The sequence below is a fragment of the Aythya marila genome (assembly GCF_965140915.1).
Source record: "Aythya marila genome assembly, chromosome: 3".
Classification (NCBI taxonomy): domain Eukaryota; kingdom Metazoa; phylum Chordata; class Aves; order Anseriformes; family Anatidae; genus Aythya; species Aythya marila.
This window is the reverse complement of record NC_139044.1, coordinates 22773373-22794304: the sequence shown is the minus strand read 5'-3', so window position 1 is coordinate 22794304 and position 20932 is coordinate 22773373. Positions and strand designations below refer to the sequence as shown.

Genomic DNA, 20932 nt, shown 5'->3' with positions numbered 1-20932 from the left:
GCCCTTGTTTTCAGTTCTTAAGATCTCTCTGAGATCTGTTAGCTGCCAGATATGTGTTTGTATGAGTGATCTTAGAGCAGCAAATTCAGCACCACTTTCCCTTCTCTACTCCCATTCACATTTCTCTTCTTCAATTCACTGATTCTGTCCACATTCAGTTTGGTGTCAGAGAAATGGCCTGACATAGTTCAAGGTTTCAATTTGAAACCAGTTAGTGTCTTAGTGTCTGTCATTTGTTCTTGCTCTAGAAGATACAATTATGGCTATGTGATAGAATCTAGATTAAGAAAAGACATGAACAGATGACTAATGTAATAGTACTACCTTTGATTTCCCCATGTCCCCCATCCCCAATTTAAATTTTCCAGTTTCTTCAACTTAAGTAGAAGTGCTTTGAATTGCAATGGTGTACCTGTAACCACCAATCCATCCTGCCATGGGCTGATCATTCTGGGCTCAGTCAGTCAAAGCTGAGTCATGCTGAGCTTAATTATAAATGGCTCTGAAACGCCACTTTAAAACGCTGCTGGTATTTTGCTGGAAATATTATTTTTTCAAGAATGTTAGCTTACGTGTGTTGCTGGATTGAGGCACGCATCTGTAAAGGCTTAAAAGTTGTTATTTCTTTAAAGTAGAAATATGCCATTTCTTTCTAATTATTCGATCGAATACTTGGTTGTTACTATTTTTAAAGACTTTAAACATAGTTTTCTGCAGTAGCTCCATTGAATTGCATGCTAGCCCAATTTGAGATTCTAGAATGCTCTGGATTTTCATTGACAGATCAGCGCTCCAAGGATGGATATGACACTGGCTGAACTTCAGGAAATGGCATCACGTCAGCAGCAACAAATTGAGGCTCAACAGCAAATGCTGGCTAACAAGGTGAGTTTGGAATAAGATTGTTTACAGCCAAGAACAAAGTCAGTAGGAGTTGTATGAGGTAGAGGGAGGGTTAGAGATTTGTGTGTTGTTTTTTTTTTCCCACCTCTTTTAAACAGGTGTCTCCATTTCTTTGGCTCCCACTTTTTAAATTTGAAAGTCAATCTGTACAAATATCCCATAGTAAAAGATTAAAATAATACCAGTGATTGAAGTGACCCAATAGCTTACTAAAATGATGGAGCGTATAGCATTAATATTGCCATTCATCCTGGCGCCTCTGCTAGCCCTGTTTGTTCAGTGTGGTGACCAGCCATTCACCAGCTTGATCACTGAACAATGCTTTTGTTTCTGGGTATAATGCTGTCCTGTAATGATATCTCGCTTTTTACTGATAGAGTTCAGTGTGCCTGGTTTCCTGGGGCAACTGTCTGGAAAAGATGGTGTGCATGTGATAGAAATAACTAGGACAGTGATTTATAAAATGCTTGCTGAACAATAACAGAAAAGCTAATGATGGCACACGGGTTGCTCCTGAATTGTTTAGGGAAAAAAATATTTTGAACATATCTGCAGAATGGTAGCATGGATTTTGTATTTGGCTTTAGCATTTTTGCTGCACACTACTCTTGAAAATACCACTGTCAGTGCTGCTGTTGGCAGAGAATCTTTACACGCAAGCCCATCCTAAGGAACGTTTAACTATCTGGGTAGATGAGTTCCCAGGCCCTTCAGAATGTGCTTTGGTGGCAAAGACGGCTGCTGGGGCTCCTGTCTCACTCCTTTTCCTCTCTTGGAAGCCCTGTCTCTCTTGGCTGATTCACTCAGGTGATGGTAATAGAACGTGGTCTTTGTAAGATAGCTCTGAAAGTAAGATAATCTTTGTAAGATAGCTCTGAGGTCTCTGTAATAACTCTGAAATTGTAGTCACTGTATATGTAGAACCAGAAATACAAACGTTTTATACGCTTGGTGTAAAGGAAGTCATACAAGACATAAAAAAAATAAAAATAAATAGTTAAGAGCTTGAGTATGATGGATGGCCACCCATCAGGTAGGTGTCTGTTGCCTGTGGTTGGTAGCAAGCGGAGTGGCCTTATGGTTGTCCCACTGGAGAATTCTTCATTAATTTTTCATTCTTTTGTTCTAAAGGGAGGCTTTCCATTGCCACTTTCCTGCCTTCTGAAATCAGATGCAGTATTAAAAATAGATTCAGAAGGAAAAAGACACTTTCTTTTTAGACATGGGCTGTAATATATATATTTTTTTGACTCTTTTTCCTGTATGGGAAAACATAGCATATACTGTATAAAGTGCAGATACTGCAGGTGCTGCCTGGTTTTCTCTGGAAAGCAAGCTTGCTTTTCTTTTTTAATCAAAATGCACAAGAACCCATGTTTCTAAATATGACTGGTATGTGTTTTGTTTTCTTTTTTTTTCCCCCCACAAATTAGTTTTTATATTTTCTTTTGGAGGAAATGTTCTAATGTTAGTAGCCGCTGAAAGTTGTGTCTGTTGGTCTTTGGCTGGATGCTTGGGAAAGTCTTAGTAGTTCTCCTACTACTGGAATAACCTATAATTTCCAGAACTGACAGTCATATCTATCAGCCAGTAACTTAAAATACGGCTAGTACTTACAGGATCATCTACAGGTGATCTAGTGGTTTCTTTTAGCTCTGAACTATAGACTTCTATATATATGGAGACTAATAGTGCACCACACTACTCGTACACTCTTGGAGAGAAGAATTCTCTCCATTGAGATGATGTCTGTTGTGTAAGTGGGGCTAGGTCACTATAAAGGTTTTCCTATGTCTTGAATTCTGTTTTGTGATGTTGGTGATTATTACCTGGAAATGGTAAAATTTCAGAGCTTTGCTGTGCAGTCATTCCCCAGCTAAAGGAAGTTCTAACTGAACTGGAAAAAGTAGAAAGAGTGAGACAAGTGATCAATAATTTATGGAATACCTTATATATATATACAATATCTAAATGACTATAGGTCATGTTTAAATGTAGCATATGATAGAGAAGCGTAACGTACAGCATGGAGAAGGTAGAGAGGAAATAACCACTAGTTCTGGCAACTGAAGAAAAAGTGGTGATTAAATGAAACTCGAAAACATCATGGAAAGTAAATGCTATTTTTTTTTTTCTTAGCTTAAAAGGATTTGAGCAATGTCATGGAAGAAAAATGTACTAAGGGCTGTTAGACATGGCTTTGTTTCAGGAGGCTCTCGCATTACTGAATGGTGGTTCCTGGAGGATGGTATTGGGGCACATGTATTGGGGTATCAGGAGGTGCTTGCCCTGTTCTCACAGGCTCTCCTTGTCACTCTGGGAAGTCAGGATACTGGGCTGTAGCAACTGATGATCTGAGCTGCAATGGCAATTGTATACAAGTTTTGACACTGTTGCTGTCAATACCTTACCATAATTTCTTTTTAAAAATAAGTAAGTAAATAAATTCCTTATCTCGTCTATAGGAACAGCGTCTGAAATTCCTCAAACAGCAAGATCAGCGACAGCAACAGCAAGCTGCTGAACAGGAAAAACTTAAGCGATTAAAGGAAATTGCTGAGAATCAGGAAGCCAAACTTAAGAAAGTGAGAGCACTGAAAGGGCACGTGGAGCAAAAAAGACTCAGCAATGGAAAGTTAGGTGAGTTGGAGAAAGTAGGCTGTGATTTTTCATGGAGCATGGCTCTTGGAAGTCTAAAATCTGTGGTGATTTCAGTGATTTAGATGAGGTATTTGCAGTATTCCAAGAAAAATTAATCTTTGTTTTCACATCTCACATTTAGCAAGAGCACTCCTGAATGACCAAGAACAAAAAGTGTTCTCTTATCATATTTCAAAATATCCCATAAGTGCATTTCTAGCCTGTTTTGAGCCTAGTGTTTCTGCTCTTTAATTTCAGTGTAGGTTGTTTCCTTACTTGAATACGTTTGTGTACCACAGTAACTTTTTCCACTCTTTATGTTAAAACTACACATATATTTAGACTGCTATTTTCTTCTTGGCCTGAAAAAAAAAAGATGTGATTGGCATGTTACCTGTGTTGCCTCTTACGCAGGAGGTAACTTAATGACCAAAGTGGCTGTGTATTTTCTTTTCAGTTACAAAAATTAGACTGGTGTCTGTCTTTCTACAGTACTAGTTGGGTGATTGCAGTTCAGCAAGTTGATGCAGTATTAAATATTTTATTTCAGACTTCATGTCAACATACGTTCTTTTGCCTCTCTTTTCTTCCTACCTCTGTGTCTGTGTCATACAGAACTTGACATTTTCATGTGCACTGAAATGAAAATATACTGCTTTATTAGAATAAAAAGATAAAAATGGTGTAGTGCTTTCCAGATAAAAACAAAAGATTTTCTGTGGGGAGAATGCATTATCTGTTTGATATTTATCTTGTTCGATACAACTCAGTTTGAAGGAAGAGCACCACATTGTAACACAAAAGACACGAGCTGAGATCTGAGAGCATGTGTGATCATGCTTCCCTGCACCATCCCAGAAGGTCTGGTCTTGGCACTTGCTTGAACAGCTACTGCTTTGGGTTTTGTTCTGAGATACAACAGTTTTGGACAGTAAGAACAGCTGATGACAGCTGTGTGTAGTAAACTCTAAAAAGGCTTTGTTTAATGTAACAGCTTGAGTGTTTTATCATTATGTCATTTGTCTTCCCTATGACTGAAATTCAGAGTTATAAGCATCATATATATGCCTTGTGGCTGAGTGAATGTCCTCTTGTGGAATCTGAGCGTTACATAAATTTTAGCAACACCCCCCCAATGAGTACTTTAAGTAGCTGGGATTTCCATAATCTCACTACCAAGTTTGCATGTGCAGCTCCCGCAAGGAAGAGCTGGTTTGCCAGAGGCCCTGGGCTTGCAGCAGCCGGCCACAGCCTTTGTGCCGCGCTGCTCCAGGGGACAGCAGGGCGCTCTCTGCCCCCGCTGTGCTGCTTGGGAAGCAGCCCACGCTCAGCTGTTTCTCAGGGCGACTATTGTGCTCTCTCGCCCTCTTCAGTGGAGGAGATTGAACAGATGAACAGCCTGTTCCAGCAAAAGCAGCGTGAGCTAGTGCTGGCCGTGTCAAAGGTAGAGGAACTCACCAGGCAGCTGGAGATGCTGAAGAACGGCCGGATTGATGGCTACCACGACAACCAGTCAGCCGTAGCCGAGCTCGACCGCCTGTACAAGGAGCTGCAGGTAACACAGGGCTTGTGGGTGACCCACAGCTTGAAGGGTGGAAAGTTGGTTAGGTCGCTTCTTGCCTTGCTGGGAAGAGATCCCGACGCTCTCACTCTGGGCAGAGCTGTGCAGTCGCCCAGGTGCTGCAGATGGAGGACTGGAGGCACTGTGCTCGAGGCAGGCAGGGGATGGGGTTTTCAGTCTGCACCTCCTCCCTGAGCACAGCTTGGAGACTACCCAGCATTTTCTCAGGGGATTATAATCTCAGGAGTTTGCAAGCAAGGCTTGACTTTTTAGAAGGGTTTTCCCTTTGTAGCTGTTTCCTGTCCTTCATCCTGAAAGTTAATTTAGTTAATTTGTTTTGGTTTTGTTGTCCTCTCCCCACCCCCCTCCACCATGAATTTATTCAGCTGAGGAACAAACTGAACCAGGAGCAGAATGCCAAGCTGCAGCAACAGAGGGAGTGTTTGAACAAGCGCAACTCAGAGGTGGCAGTCATGGATAAGCGTGTTAATGAGCTGCGGGAGCGCCTCTGGAAGAAAAAGGCAGCTCTGCAACAGAAAGAGAATGTACCAGTAAGTGCTGGATGTTTTAATTAAAAATATGTATGTATTATTTGTGGCACATATGGACTGAAGTAACAACTTGCTTGTGGGGAGGGCTGTTCAGATGCTAGAATTGTGATTTTTATCTGTTTGTGGTGGAACTCTTGTATTATTAAAGTACTTTTCATGGTACATTGATGTTAACCTACTTACTGTTTACAGACAAGTCTTTTTATGCTGTCATGGAATCTTTTTTGTTGTTGTTATTACTGCATCATATTTATATCTGTTAAAGTTTTAAAAAAAAGCTTCATTTTTTATACTGGAATATATTTTTTCACTTCCTTTATCCTTTTTGACTTCTAGCTCTAACTTTCTGATGCATGGAAGCTGCAGCATAATTTTGTTTTTTTTTTTTTCCCTTAAATGTTTTAAGGTTTCTTCAGATGGGAACTTACCCCAGCCAGTGGCTTCTGCTCCAAGTCGAGTGGCAGCAGTTGGTCCTTACATCCAGTCCTCTACTATGCCACGTATTGCTTCCAGACCTGAACTTCTGGTGAAGCCAGCGTTTTCAGATGGGACACAAACTTTGCAGGCACCTGATGGTCCTCTAAAAACACAAACTCTGCCAAACATGCGAGCTGGGAGCAGTTCACAAGCTAAAGCTCTTGCAGGTAATAGCTTGAAATTAAGATTTCTTCTCCAGAACTATTTCATTTTCTTCTAATTTACCAGCCCTGATTTTTTTTTCTTTTAAAACAAAATACTATTTTATGTGGAAGTCTTCTTGCAATTTGCCTGATCCAGTGAATATATTTTATAAACACTGAGGCTATAGGATTCAATGCGTTATAAATTAAGTAATTGTCCCAGTGAATAATTAGAGTTGTTATACTGCACAGAACATAGGGGGCTTCTTCTATAAATTAGTGATCCCTTGTGTTTTTCTTACTCTCCTAAAAACTGTACAATAGTGTTTGTTTGACTTTCTAGACAGTCTTACGGCAGACATGATTAACAACTAACAAAGCCAAGTTTTCTGATCATGCATTTTTGAAGTGACATGTAAAAGATTAACGAACGTTGCCTTCTTTACAACATTTCTTGTAGTTGATTGCAGCACAGAAATAGCAATAAGCTTGCTGACATGTTGGTGACACAGGAGTATAGAGAGACATAAATTCAACAAGTGATGTAAGGCTTGGCCTCCGTTGCTTTGAGCATTGATGGAGGTTTACCTGGCTTCTCTATCTACCTCCTGTGAGATAAAGTTCAGCTCAGTGAAAGTCAGAAGAAGCTGGAGAGATGCAGATATCTCTTCTGTGATATCTTTCAGACTTGCTTTTCAACAGGGAGATAGGAGAAACTCAAATCTTCCCAAAAGGAAAAACGGAGGCTGTGCTAGTAGACCAGTTTTGTTCCTTTCTCTCCCTCCCCTCTCTCCAGTGTTAGCAAATGTTTATGAAGTACCAGGTTTCTTTTGCTCTGCTGGAGGATGGGGAACAATTTTGTTTTATCTAGGTTTAGATTGTAAAACTACTGGAATGGATTTTAGCTCTGGTCCAAGCAGTATAGAGGTTTCTTGGCCTCTTTTCTCAAGTGACAAGTGACAGGATGTGAGGAAATAGCATCAAGTTGCATCGCAGCAGGTTTAGATTGAATGTCAGGAAGAATTTCTTCATGGTAAGGGAGATTAGGCATTGGAATGGGCTGCCCATGGAAGTGGTGAAGTCGCCATCCCTAGAGGTGTTTGAGATGTGTATTTGTGGTGCTCAGGGACATGATTTAGTGGTGGATTTGGCAAGTTAGGTGAATGTTTGGTCTTGGTGGTCTTGAGTCTTTTCCAACCTGAATGATTCTCTGAAATGAACTGTACCTTAAGTGATAGGTTTTGTAGCAGTTAACCTGGGCGTGATACTTGTATACTGTCTAGACCTGAGTACTACCAAAAAAAAACACACAAACAAAACAAAATCCTGTAATTAATAAGTCAACAAAGCAGTATCTTAGCATAACCTGATAGAATGGCTTGGGTTGAATGAGACCTTGAAGATCTCACCTAGTTCCAACACCCCTGCCATGGGCAGGGACACCTCCCACTAAATCAGGTTGCCCAAAGCCCCATCCAGCCTAGCCTTGAGCACTTCCATGGATGGGGCATCCACAGCTTCTCTGGGCAACCTGTGCCAGTGCTTCACTGGCTTCTGAGTGAAAAATTTCCTCCTAGCCTCTAATCTAAACCCCTCTTTTAGTTTAAAACCCTTCCCCCTTGTCCTGTCATTATCTGACTGAGCAAACCTGTTTCATTTGTTCTCTCCTAGGTTCTGTGGTCCCCAGTTCAAAACCTTCCCTGTCTGCTGCTGACTGGAATAGCTTAAATGCAGACAATCATGTTACTCAAGGATCAGCCTTAACTTCAGGAAAAGGAATTGTGGCTGGTGAAGGTCAAGGTATGCTCTTATGTGCTCGGCTAAAATAAAATATGAACAACCAAGTTAATGACATCTGTTTTTCCTAAATGCCTCAGTAAAAAGTAAAATTAATTTGAGAGCACAAAAAAGTCACAGAATCACAGAATTTCTAGGTTGGAAGAGACCTCAAGATCATTGAGTCCAACCTCTGACCTAACGCTAACAGTCCCCACTAAACCATATCCTTAAGCTCTACAAGTCAAATACTATTGCAATGCAAACTGTAGTGTGGTGTTGCAGGGATTTTTTTTTAATACCTTATTTCAGGTGGTGAAGTAGATACTAATGCCTTCAAAACTGCTACAGTTCAATTTGCAAGACAGAGCATTTGGTATACCCTTGGGTCCTTAGCACAGGGCAACAAGCATCCCTTATGAACGCAGTCTTGATTTTTGCACAGAACAGGATTCTAATTCTTATAATTGTGTTATCATTTAAATAAAATCTTCCTCCCTCTCTAACAGCTGAAGGAGAAGCTTTCTTGCGAGACAAAGAGAAGAAAGTGCGGCCGTTTTCAATGTTTGATTCTGTGGATCAGTCTGCTGGGCTGGGCTCACTGAGGAAGAACCAGAGCAGCGAAGATCTCTTGCGAGAAGCACAGGTATGCAGGGAACACAAGCTACTGCTCAGCTCTGAGCTTTGCTGGGTTTTTCTGTATTTCATCTGATAGAGATTACTACATAGCTTTACAAATACTGCTATCAGGAAGCTCTTTGAAAAGTAACTAGGTCTTCTTTTAAAAGACTACTTCTAAGGAACAATGTATTTTAGGCTTTTAATGTCAGCCAGTAACTCAGTCTTTCCCTACAGTTACTGTGATGAAAATCTATAATTTGATCACATAAAAAAAAAAAGCTGTGTTACTTGTGCTAGTGTGTGTGCAAATATTTTTTCCAAAGATTTTATGTACAGAGGCATTTGTATGAGGCCTTTTTAATCAGTTATGTACTGTTTAATTCAGCAGAGTCCTTCAGATGTTTGATTGCAGGAAGATTTCCCCCCTAAATCTTGACTCAAGGGTGTGATTTGATTGCGTAGGGGTGAAGTTAACATGGGAGAACTGGGGATGTCGGGTGCTCCATTGTAGAGCAAGCTTCTTGCCTACAGATTGTTGTCTACCTCTGCTTTTAGAGAAGTTAGTGTGCCCAGTCATCGTTTGATGTTCTAAGCATGGCTGCTACAGGAGAACAGGTTCCAAAGTATAAATAACTGTGATAACTATGATGAAATGTTTTGAGAAGCCTCTTTGATTCCCAGGAGGTTGTAAACAGTTTTGCAGAAATAGTACAAGTGCTAGATACCATGTCGTTCTTTGGGGATCTTTGGTCCTTTCTGGCAGATTTCTTAAAACAAGTGTTTTTTTTTTTTTTCTTTTTTTCTTTTTTCCCAGTTTAATCTTAACTAACTTCTTTCTTCTTTCAGACAGCCAATAAAAATGTAACAAAGGTACCGCCACCTGTTCCTACTAAACCAAAACAGATAAACTTGCCTTATTTTGGTCAAGCCAGTCATCTGCAACTTTCTGATACTAAGCTGGATGGAAACCCACAGAAGCTGCCTTTGGCTGCCGTAACTATGGGGAACAAACAAAAACCAGCGGCACAGCAGCCCTCTCATCCTTCCCAGCAGATACAGCAAAGAATTTCTGTACCACTCGTAGGTCCTTCTTCTAGCCAGGAACAAATCCTTCCCTCCTCCAAACAGGAAAGTCCCCCAGCAGCAGCTGTGAGACCTTTCACCCCTCAGCCATCCAAAGAGACCTCACTGCCACCGTTTCGAAAGCCGCAAACTGTGGCTGCAAGTTCAATTTATAGCATGTACACACAACAGCAGACTCCTGGGAAGAACTTCCAGCAGGCAGTGCAAAGTGCTTTGACAAGAGCACAGACCAGAGGACCACACTTCCCAAGTGGTAAGCCTGTAGTTCTCTACCTCTCTTCTGTCTTCATAAGCCTCAGAGAGAGAGACTTTCCACCTGATCTGTGGGTACAAAGCTGTTCTTGGGGGAATTAAGCAGGTTAGTGCAGCTGTAAGAATCTTAGGTGGATCTTGTCTGTTGTATGTAAGCATTAACAAGGAGCGCAGAGCATCTGTAGTGTGTTTGCAAGTTAATTAAGTACTAACAGTAAACCTTGTTAATGGTTTAGTTCTGTTTGGTTGATTCTACTGTTGTGCTGCTCTGCCTTAGGTACGTGAATCAGGTTGTGTGTTCTTGTTATATTCGTTGATCTGATACTCACAGTTGTTTTTTGTTTTGTTTTGTTTTTTCTACCCCTCTCTGAACTGCTCTCTAGTGTATGGAAAGCCTGTGATGGCAGGAGCTGGTGTGCAGAATCAGCTGCCGCTGTCGGAGAATGTCTACTCAAACCTCCAAGGCAAGCCAGGCAGCCCAGAGCCCGAGACAGAAACGACGACGTCTGCTCATGAGAATCATGAAACTGAGCGAATACCCCGTCCCCTTAGCCCAACCAAACTGCTGCCTTTCCTGTCCAACCCATACCGCAACCAGAGCGATGCTGATTTGGAAGCACTACGGAAAAAGCTTTCCAACGCACCCAGACCACTGAAGAAACGTAGCTCCATCACCGAGCCAGAAGGACCTAATGGCCCAAACATTCAGAAGCTGTTGTATCAGAGGACAACTCTGGCTGCTATGGAGACTATCTCAGCTCCATCACATCCCTCCAAACAGATGGCATCAGCTGTCAGTCCTGAAAGCCCAGTGGAAATCCCAAACCCCTATGCAAGTACGGAATCAGAGAAAGAAATGGTTTCTTCAATGCCAGAACCAGCAATTGCTGAGGAAGCAGAAAACACACCAGTGGATGAGAGCGAAGCTGTTCTTCCCTCCTCAGCTTTGGAGACGGTACCTGAGGCAGTTTCAGATGTTGATGAACCCACACAGCCAAAAACAGAAGAACCAAGCCTGGAGGCTTCACTGCCACTGGAAGTATACATAGAGGAGTATCCTCCGTACCCACCACCCCCATATCCGTCAGGGGAACCAGAGAGTTTGGGAGAGGACTCATTCAATATGCGGCCTCCTGAAGTTACTGGACAGTTTTCCTTGCCTCCTGTGAGTATTAGCTAACCTACAACTTCAGTGCTCTGTAAGTCAGCTCAAGCTTTGCCATATATCCTGGGTCTATTGCAGAGATGAAGCGTATGTGGGAGAACAGGTCCACAAACAGGCTGGAAGTCTCTCTTTGGGTGTCTGCTCTGTCTGTGTGATACTTGTTATCTCCAAAATGAATGCCACTAATGAAAAGCTCTGACTCTAAAGTGAATGACATGATGAAAAGTTTAAAACGAAATTTTATGTGCAAGCTCTTCTGGGCTGTAAAAAGCATCCCGTATAGAAGTTTACCTATTATACCAAGTCCAAACTTTCTTTTTTTTTTTTTTTGAGCCATACAGATTTCAGAGTGTTTCCCTCTATTGCTGGGATGGAAATTAATTATCTTAATCCTGGATTGTACTTGTTTATTTGAAAGTGCATTCCTTGAAAAGTATGGGGAAACTGACTTATTTAGTTTCTGCTCAAGTAGCTCTTTGTAGACATCAGCTGCTTGCACTTTCTCAAGTTCAAACTTTTCAAATGTTTTCTGATTATTTTGTGTTTGTTTGGAACTTGAATTTGACACCAATTAATTCTCAGGTTGCATCAAAATGGAGTCCTTTGGGCTAAGTGTAGGTGGCATCTTAGTCTTGTTTGGTTTTGGAGGTTTGTGTATACATGTGTGGTATGGTGTTATCTCACGGTTGTACATCTGAAATGCTTAATGCTTTTGGTTCCTCATAGTTTCTTTAAAACCTATCATGAGTGTAATTTTAATAACCAGGTACATGAAAGTGCTTATACCTCCATCATTTCACTGCAGAGGAGCTGAAAGCTTTAGCATGCTTTTTTAGCCTTAGAATAGTCATTGCAAGTTTTCATGCTTTTAAGACTGTGTCCTTGCTGCCTCTTAAAAGGAAACTCGAGTGGTAGATTTCTTAAATTGTAAGAACTCTGTTCTGGTTGTTTTTATAATAATTCTGTGATGATAAGAAAGCAGACCAATTTCTTAATTTCGTATTTAAAGACTTGGGTTGTGCTGACAGGGTCTTTCTTTAAAAAGCCTGTACTTCTGATATGCGTAGAAACCAACAGGCAAAAGAGTAGTTTCTAGGAATCTCTTATAAAACTTAGCTTCACATGTTTGCTTTTGCAAAACATGACTCATTTCTATTCATCTTTGCTCGGACATCTGTTGGAAATTTGCATAGCCTTGTGAATAGTGTTTATTGCTGCTGCACAGCCAGCTGGGGAGAGCGCTGATCTAATGTATGCATATTCTCTATAGGAAAGAGGACAAATTCAGCTATATAGACATAATTTCTTTCCAGTATCATTGGGAGCATCTAAAGCTGTTCTACACTTAGTTCTACATTCTTTCCCTAACCATTTTCCCTGTTTTTGTTCCTGTTAACCTCTGCTAAGCTTTGCAGAAGGTTAGGAACTAAGCATCCGTGCTTAAGGAAAAAGTGTACTTTGTAGAGCCTTTCAAGTTTTTTGGTTTGTGTAACATACCTGAGTGTTAATGCTAAAATAATTTGAATACAAAAAATATGCATCGTTTTCCTGACCATCAGGTATTTGAGAATTTTATGATATTGATGACTTCAAAGTCTTTGCCTGGAGATGAAGGCAGAGATCTTTTTGTAATGTTCGTAACCTTCTCTATTTGTAATGTATTGGGGATGTGGTTAAAAATAGTCTAAATTTCATTAATTTCACTGTCTTAATTGGTTGTTTCTGCTGTCATTCTCACATACACAATTTTGTATTCTTGCTCAACCTGGAAAAAATGTCCTGTAATTGTTACCGTTTTCACAGGGGAAGAGGACAAACTTGCGTAAAACTGGCTCTGAGAGAATCGCGCATGGGATGAGAGTGAAGTTCAACCCCCTTGCATTGCTTCTGGATTCGTCTTTGGAGGGGGAGTTTGATCTTGTGCAGAGAATCATTTATGAGGTACAAATGTTGTCTTATAAGAGAAGGAACAGCAATCCCAGTTCAAACTGGAAAGCAGTAGCTCTTCTGGACTGGGCTGGGAAGCTAAAATAATAATGCACGATGGAGGTCTGCCCTTGAGATGATAAGCAATGACATGGCCATTTGAAGGCTGTTTTTTATATGTGTTAAATCCGAAATGGAAATTTAGCACCAGGACAGTAAATTTGCAGGACAATTTCTTCTTCTCATTTTCTTATGTAGTGTTCTGTCCCCTATCTGTCATGTTATCAAATCATTTGATAAACAAAATTCACATGGGTTTTGCTTAGATAGGCAGGTGTCTGAAATTTGTTATAAATGTTTTTACTAAGTTATCAGGATACTATTTTTCTGAACCATTTTAGCTTCTTGCTATTTAAGGGAGCCTACAAGCTTATACATGAATCTTCTTGTGGGATTGGTTACTGCTGTAGTTTTCTTCCTGTAGCTCAAACACTTAAGAGAATTACGGTTCAAAATCCTATTTCAGAATAGGCCAACTGATTTTTGTACAAGGATATTATTTTATTATAATTTCACCAGAATGCAAATGGTTCCTTTCTCTGGCTGAATAGGTTGAAGATCCCAGCATGCCCAACGATGAAGGGATTACTGCGCTGCACAATGCTGTGTGTGCTGGGCACACAGAGATCGTGAAGTTCCTGGTACAATTCGGTGTGAATGTGAATGCTGCAGACAGCGATGGATGGTAAGGCTTTTAGTGCTTCTTTATGAATCCTGTCTGCAACAGAGCTGCAGCTCGGGGCTACCATAGCTCCCTCTGAAGGTAGTGGTGGTAATAGGTAATAAATAGGTAAATTATACTGATACTTCTTATATGAAAAAAGTATGTGTTTGAGGCCCAGTTTTTAGGAAATAGACATAACAATTTATTTTAAATATTGAAGGCAAATTATGCATAATGAGCCATTTGCTGAAATTCCCAGTGTCCTCTCTGTGTGATAACCATGTAGGCTATGGGCAGTAGTGTACAGCCCCACAAACTTTCCTTAGTTTTCTGTCCAACACTCAAACAACTTAAAAATGAAAGAAAGCAGAAAGCCTACAGCCTACAAGCCAGGCATGTTACTGTTAATGAGTTACAAACATGTCCTAAAGGGTATTAGATAGCTTATCGATTAAAAGGTTATGGCGGTGATTTATTATTATTTTTACCTATAACAAAAGCATCTAAGGCCTGAGACTGAATACAGATGTTTGTTGTTCCTCCACCTCAGCAGTTACTCCAATTACCTGTACTTGTCACCAAGTCAGGTTTTGAAATCATTGTCTAGACTGTAATAGGCTTGATTTCAGGAGGATTTCTGAGTGTGGGGTTTTGGTTTTGTTTGTTTGAAGTTTTTTTTTTTCTCCTTTCTTGTCCTGGGGAATATTCTTAAAACATTGACGGATTAGAAGAGGATAGAATAACTAGAGATCCATTTGGAAACCCAGCTTTAAGGCTCAGGCAGCTCTTAATAACCCCTGTTACCTGTGAAAAGCAATTGCTCTTGACAATCCTGGTTTAAGTAGTTTGGGTAGGAAGCTTTCAGTGATAGAGTACCAATTGCTGGAGGTCACACATGAGGGTGCTTTGCCCAAGGGAGCCTGTAAACACTGCTATGAGCAATAAAAGTAATTGTGTCATCTTTTTCTTCTTGGCTTGCAGGACCCCATTACACTGTGCAGCATCTTGCAATAATGTGCAGGTGTGCAAGTTCCTGGTGGAGTCGGGTGCAGCTGTATTTGCTATGACCTACAGTGACATGCAGACAGCAGCAGACAAGTGTGAGGAAATGGAGGAAGGCTACACACAATGCTCCCAGTTCTTATACGGTATGTTGATGACAGCTGAGTACTGGAGCTTATCAGGGACTTTGCACTTGTTGGTATGTTTTTGGATGAGAAGTGGTAAGTTGCATATACTTGGGTTGTGTACCCATGCCTAAAATTCCTCTGGGAAAGAGAAGTTTTGGCCATCTTACTGTGACAGAATGAGGCCCACTGAGACGAGCTTCATAACATTGGGCCTGTGAAGAACATCTGAGTAACAACATTCTTCTATTTTAATACAACCTTGAAATGGGTTAAGTATGTGTATCAACAAATGCATTGATATGAGATGATGGTTAGGTGAACTCCAGCATGTAAATATTTTTACATACAAAAAAAAGTGATATAGATCACTTGGTAGGCAGTTTGTATGTGCTGCCTAGTGTCTTTTAAATGAGAAATACTTCCTAAAGTGAACTTTAGAACCAGGAAAAGTATTGCCAAATTTCTGCCTAAACTGAGGATAGTAAACACTGAATTTGATTTTCTGCTGCTTTTCTTTTCTTACATTGAAAAAAATAATCCCATATTAAATGTAGGTTTTATTCAAGAATATAGGGAAATTTTTTTTTTTTCGGAGAGAGTGAACAAGTATGATGATGAGTCAGTGACGTTTTAGATTACTTTTTTGTGTGTTTTGTATGTAGTTCTTGTGACCTCCTCCCACCTTGTAGCTCACCAGCTAGAGTATCATCTGTAGGTAAGAGGTTAGAGTAATAGCAGTGAAAATACCAGCTTTTTGTTTTTGTGTAACAGGAGAAGTCTGAGTTTGTGTAAGCTGCTCAGACAGTGTATTTCAAAACAGCCCAAGCTGTTCTCACCTGGCTCGGTGCCAAATATACAGTTTTCCCTATGAAAGGAAGAAGCTTATCTAACTAGCAGCAAAATCTGTGTGTTAAACAAAAATACAGTAATTATGTATCCAGATTCCAATGGGTTCTCATCAATAGTAAATGCCCAAGGAAGGTTATAGGACTAAATTAACAATCATAACAGTTATCCAATATTTTGTACTGGTTTTAACTCTGAAATGAGTTAAGAGATAGTGTCTTTGTGTTCAGTAGGCCTTGAGATACTTCTTTTGTGAATTTTTCTAATTCTCAAATTCAGGTTAAGAGCTCACAAAATGTTGTGGGGACTGATTTAATTTTACATAATTAGCTGGTATTAGCAGAAATGAAGAACTTCAATTGAACAGGTACTTTCTCTATCAGACATTGGTAAAAATCTGTACAAAATGACAGAAAAGGAAATGACAGATTTAGTGATACCATGTACAATGTATTTGCTCCTGTTAATACCAAACAAACAACCACAGGATTCACTGCTTTAAAATGGAATAATTAGCTAAAAGGATTTCATATAACAGTTGATTAAAATACCTTTTTCTATTTTCTGCTTATAAGCTGATGAATGTGTACAGAGTAATTTTTCACCTTTGTTTACAGCTGGAAAATGAGAAAATTCTAAAAAAACATCTGTGCATGTAACTATGAATTATCTTGGTCTAGCAGCAATTTAACAGACTTGTGTTTCTGATGTCAATGTTTAAAAAATCATTGACACAGTGGCAGAAAATAAGAACTGATGAGTTAAGTGTTTGACTTAACCAAAAGCAGGCAGACCTTTCAGGCGTAGGTCTGAGGTGCAACTTGTTTTAAAGTTGAGAAATAAAAGTGACACTGGCAGAAAATGACACCCGAGAAACAAAATGAAAATGGTGGTCAGCATATGCAGGTATTGCTCTTTCTGGCAGAAAGAGATGACTGATGAGCTAAGAGTGCAGACAAGTGTTTCTTGCTCATCACTTACATATAGGAAATGTGAACACCGGCATGAAAATTTTACCTCTTACCAATCAGTGCTCCTCTCATGCTTCCTCCCTGTTTACCTTGTGTTCTCTGAACACGATGTAAGGAAGGAATGTTTGCAGTGTGCAGTGGCAAACTGCAGTACCCCCTGTTCCAGGACTGACTTCCAGTAGCCTGATGACAACAAGGAGCTAAGCGTGATAGATATCGAGGTATTTTTTCCTGAACTGCTGTCCAATAAGAGTACAGCAGTCTTTCCAAGTGTCATGTTTTTATATTGAGCTGTTGTGTTTTTATCATTTTTCAGGAGTCCAGGAGAAAATGGGAATAATGAACAAAGGAGTGATTTATGGACTGTGGGATTACGAGGCTCAGAACGATGATGAGCTCTCCATGAAAGAGGGAGACTGCATGACAATCCTGCGCCGGGAAGATGAAGATGAAATTGAGTGGTGGTGGGCACGGCTGAATGACAAGGAAGGCTACGTTCCCCGCAACCTGCTTGGGGTGAGTGCTTGGCATTTCTGGAATTTTACCTGAACATGATGTGTACATAAGGTTTTGCTGAGTATGCAAAATGGGTTTCCTCACTTTTCAGAAGTTATACATGGGTACAAAGGACCTTCAGAACTGCCACTTGTATTAAGAATGAGTCTTGAGTCCATCCCTGTCTGTATTCAGGGTGCCTCTTGTGCTGGGAGATTTAAAAGAAACGCGCTGCGAAGTTCTATGGTTATCTTTTCTCTAGTGTTGAAAAAGCAACCAGATTGTCAAATACAGATCATAGTCTGGGTTTTGTCCTAAATAATATTTTTACTGTATGTCGAAAGCCTTGAGTAAGTGGCCTTTCATTTCTTCACCCTTTTCTGTGCTACTTTTTTTTTTTTTTTTTTTAAATAACAGTGTACAGATAATAGGTATTTGCAGTTATCTCCCCATAGATCTCCTCGTGGTGCTAGAAAACTGCAGTGGATGGACATGCATAAAAATTCCATTAAGATTTTTTTTGACATATCCACTAGCCCTGCTGCAGGAGATGAGAGGTTCTGCTGATGCTAAGGATTAACTACCATGAATTTCAGCTGATTGATATATGATGGTTGAAGGAGGCTGAACCTCTCTCCTCATGCAGATAATTTGTACTCCTAAGGGCTACTGTATCTAATGCGAAATCAGTTTTCATTTCTGTATCACTTTCAGGTCATGCTTACCCACGATGTACTCTTAAATTTGTCCTAACATAGTAGTACTTCTGCTTAGTTTTCCATGTAAATGTAAACATTTCTAAACTGAGAGCAGTCATCAGCCCTGCATAATCAGGTCAGAAACACAAGCTTTGTCCTTTTTTTTTTTTCTGCCCCAGGGTAAACTGTGCAAATGCAGCTTCTTCATGAACTCACGCACTCAGCCTTTAGTGCAGGTGTGCATGGAGTGCATGAGGCACCCCTGTGCTTCTGTACTGAAAAACACAAGGCAGCAGAGCTCAGATCGGGGATCTTCCTTGCACAACACAACCCCAACAGAACCTTTGGGAGCACTGCCCAAACCCAGTGTTAATTGTTATGTTTCTGTGTCTGTTCAGTTGTTCTACCTCAGTATTTGATGGTTAGTCTCAAATATAACTACTGGACTCTTCATGTTGCACCTGAAATCTAGGAAAAGCTGTTCAGCCTAGAGAAAAACAGTTAGTCATTCATATTCTTATATTAGTCATTATATTCTTATATTAAGCTGTACTTTTATCACAGCACTTTTTATCCTTTTGCAGTTAGGTGCACTGAAGAAAAACAAAGATGAATTAATCTGCCTCTGTACTCTGCCCTTAGTGACTCACTAGCTCCATAAACTATGCAAGAGCTCTAAAACTAAATGCAAATAGGAAAATACTGTCAAAATACTGAATTCTCAATACTAAATGAAATCTTTTGAAGACTATCAGGTGTTACACTACTGTTAACTTACTGACTTCATCTCTGAAGTCAGTCTCTGAACTGGCTAAGTCTTCGCTAGGTGAAGTTGCTGGTCTTCCATTAATCATCAGTAGCTAACTAGGAGAAAGGAGAAAGCTAAATTCTGGTTGTATAGGGAAGAGGGTATCTTTAAGGAGAACTTTACCTGAAAAACAGCAAGGTGTAATGTAGACACTTACCACAGCTTAGAGCATGGAGGATGCATCCTTCCTACTTGTATGAAGTTCATCCTTTTATTTTTGTATGCCAGTAACTATGTTTTACAGAGCAGGTGTTGTTCCCAAAGCCCTTTGCTGCTGAGATCTAAGAGCTTCCCAAGCACCTGACACTGCTGTGTGCTGTGTCAAGCCATCTTCCATCCATCATCATCCTGCATCTGAAGCAGGGGCAGCCTCCATACCTCTGTGTGCAGCCAGAACATGTAAATGGTACACAGCTTAAGGGCCACAGAGTGGCTGATAGTGATCTACAGCCAGGCAGCAAAGTGAATTCAACTGGCCACCCATTAAAGCATGGCATCTGCATTTCCAGGGTCTGTGTGCAGACAGCTGTGTCCAGCTTGCCCAAAGCTAGATCAATAAAAGCTGATACGCACAGAGAGAGAGAAAACAAAACACTTTAATACCTCTCTATTTCCATTTATAGAGCAGGATAAAATCCCATACTTGATTGAACACAAAAGTCTCTTAACTTACAAAGCCACACACTTTTACTAGACCACCCATCTGTGTAGAGAGGAAGGCTCTGAAGTATATGTACTTTTCAGTGCCTTCATTTGTACTGGCAAGGTAAGTATTTCTTTACGCTTGCCCAAGAATGCTGAATTTACTTTTGTTAGTGCTCTGGGTGTTTTTTTATAAGCATGCTTATATTATATTATATTATATAATATATATATTATATAGGTTATATTATAGAAGTGTATTGCCGAAGAGAGGTTTTAAAAAAAAAAAAAGTACCCTTTTAAAGCACTAATTTTTTATCTCATTTCTGTTTTACCCTCAGCTGTATCCGAGGATTAAGCCTAGACAAAGAAGCTTGGCATGAAATAGTACAGAAGCCAGATTCTTGAAGTACTAATCATGGATGACTTACAATGAAAAAATTCATTTTGTGTTGGCTCCAGTATCACGAGACTTATTTCAATGACAATGTAATTTGAAAGCTATGAAGAATGTGCTTTGAAAACAAATGAAGGATTGATACATTAGCAAATGGATGAGGGCATTCTACAAGCTGAAATAATGCTTTTACAAGCAAATGAAATTCTTCTGCCTTTGGCCTAAGCAAACCTAATGTTCAAGTACCCACTCTGATTTCTTCAAACATGGCAGAAAAGAATTTCACATTTTTCTGCATTAAATACAAGGATCCTTTCAGTTTACTGTTGGAGGGATCGTCATAAGACAGACAACTAGCTTTGTCCAAATCTATCCTGAGGCTTTTTTCCAGATGGGAGAAATGAAAGTGTACGTGTACAGCACCCAAATGCTTATTGCTGGAAGCAGAACATTTGCTACAGAAGCTAAGATTGAAGTGCATCTGAATAGTGAAAAACGTGACCTATCCATTAAGCAATAACTTTTAAAATACTGTAGTATCTTAGTAATTCCATGTATTCAAAATATTATAACAATGTAGTTTTAGATTCCTCTTTTTACAGAGACTCATGTATTTATTACTTTTTTTACTTTTAAAACTAAATGTAGAAATTTTCTGTAGTCCTTGACAACTTGTTTTTATTTTACCGTGATACCATTAAACTTTTGTCTCCTCTTAAACTTTAACTCTGTGTTTTCCTGTCAAATTTTTATTAGACTATCTGAAGCTGTTAACAATTTCATACTGCTGTTCTACATTATGCTAACATTTGACTACTTTCTGTATTAAATTGAACCCCTCCTTTCCCATTCATTAAAATGATATTTCTGCATTTGAAATTAAGCCATAGCTGACACTCGCATATAACTGTTCTTAACCTTAGCTTCTAAAGGACACATTTGAAGAAAAAAACAACAAAAAAACATGGTACAAATATTTCCCAAATGAAAGAAAAAAACGTTTATAGCTATCTCTTCAGAAATAACCATTTGGTAATAAATATTATTTAACACAGAAGATCAAATCTTTCCTTAAAGGTAAGGAATTTACTCACCTTCAGGCTTGTGTTTTCTTAATAAGTTT

General features: G+C 39.7%; 1 protein-coding gene across 1 annotated transcript in view; it reads left to right on the top strand.

Moving 5' to 3' along the window:
* Positions 1-20539, top strand: part of TP53BP2 (tumor protein p53 binding protein 2) — a 46810-nt gene extending 26271 nt beyond the window's left edge. Inside the window, exons 5-18 of the mRNA XM_082758274.1 lie at positions 784-885; positions 3369-3543; positions 4917-5098; positions 5491-5655; positions 6062-6299; positions 7947-8075; positions 8561-8697; positions 9519-10008; positions 10391-11172; positions 12976-13113; positions 13710-13843; positions 14804-14970; positions 17086-17285; positions 19754-20539. Of these exons, the coding sequence (XP_082614400.1) occupies positions 784-885; positions 3369-3543; positions 4917-5098; positions 5491-5655; positions 6062-6299; positions 7947-8075; positions 8561-8697; positions 9519-10008; positions 10391-11172; positions 12976-13113; positions 13710-13843; positions 14804-14970; positions 17086-17285; positions 19754-19795 (3081 nt within the window). The 3' untranslated portion in view covers positions 19796-20539. The remainder of the gene's footprint in view (positions 1-783; positions 886-3368; positions 3544-4916; positions 5099-5490; positions 5656-6061; positions 6300-7946; positions 8076-8560; positions 8698-9518; positions 10009-10390; positions 11173-12975; positions 13114-13709; positions 13844-14803; positions 14971-17085; positions 17286-19753) is intronic.
* Positions 20540-20932: the final 393 nt, after the last annotated feature.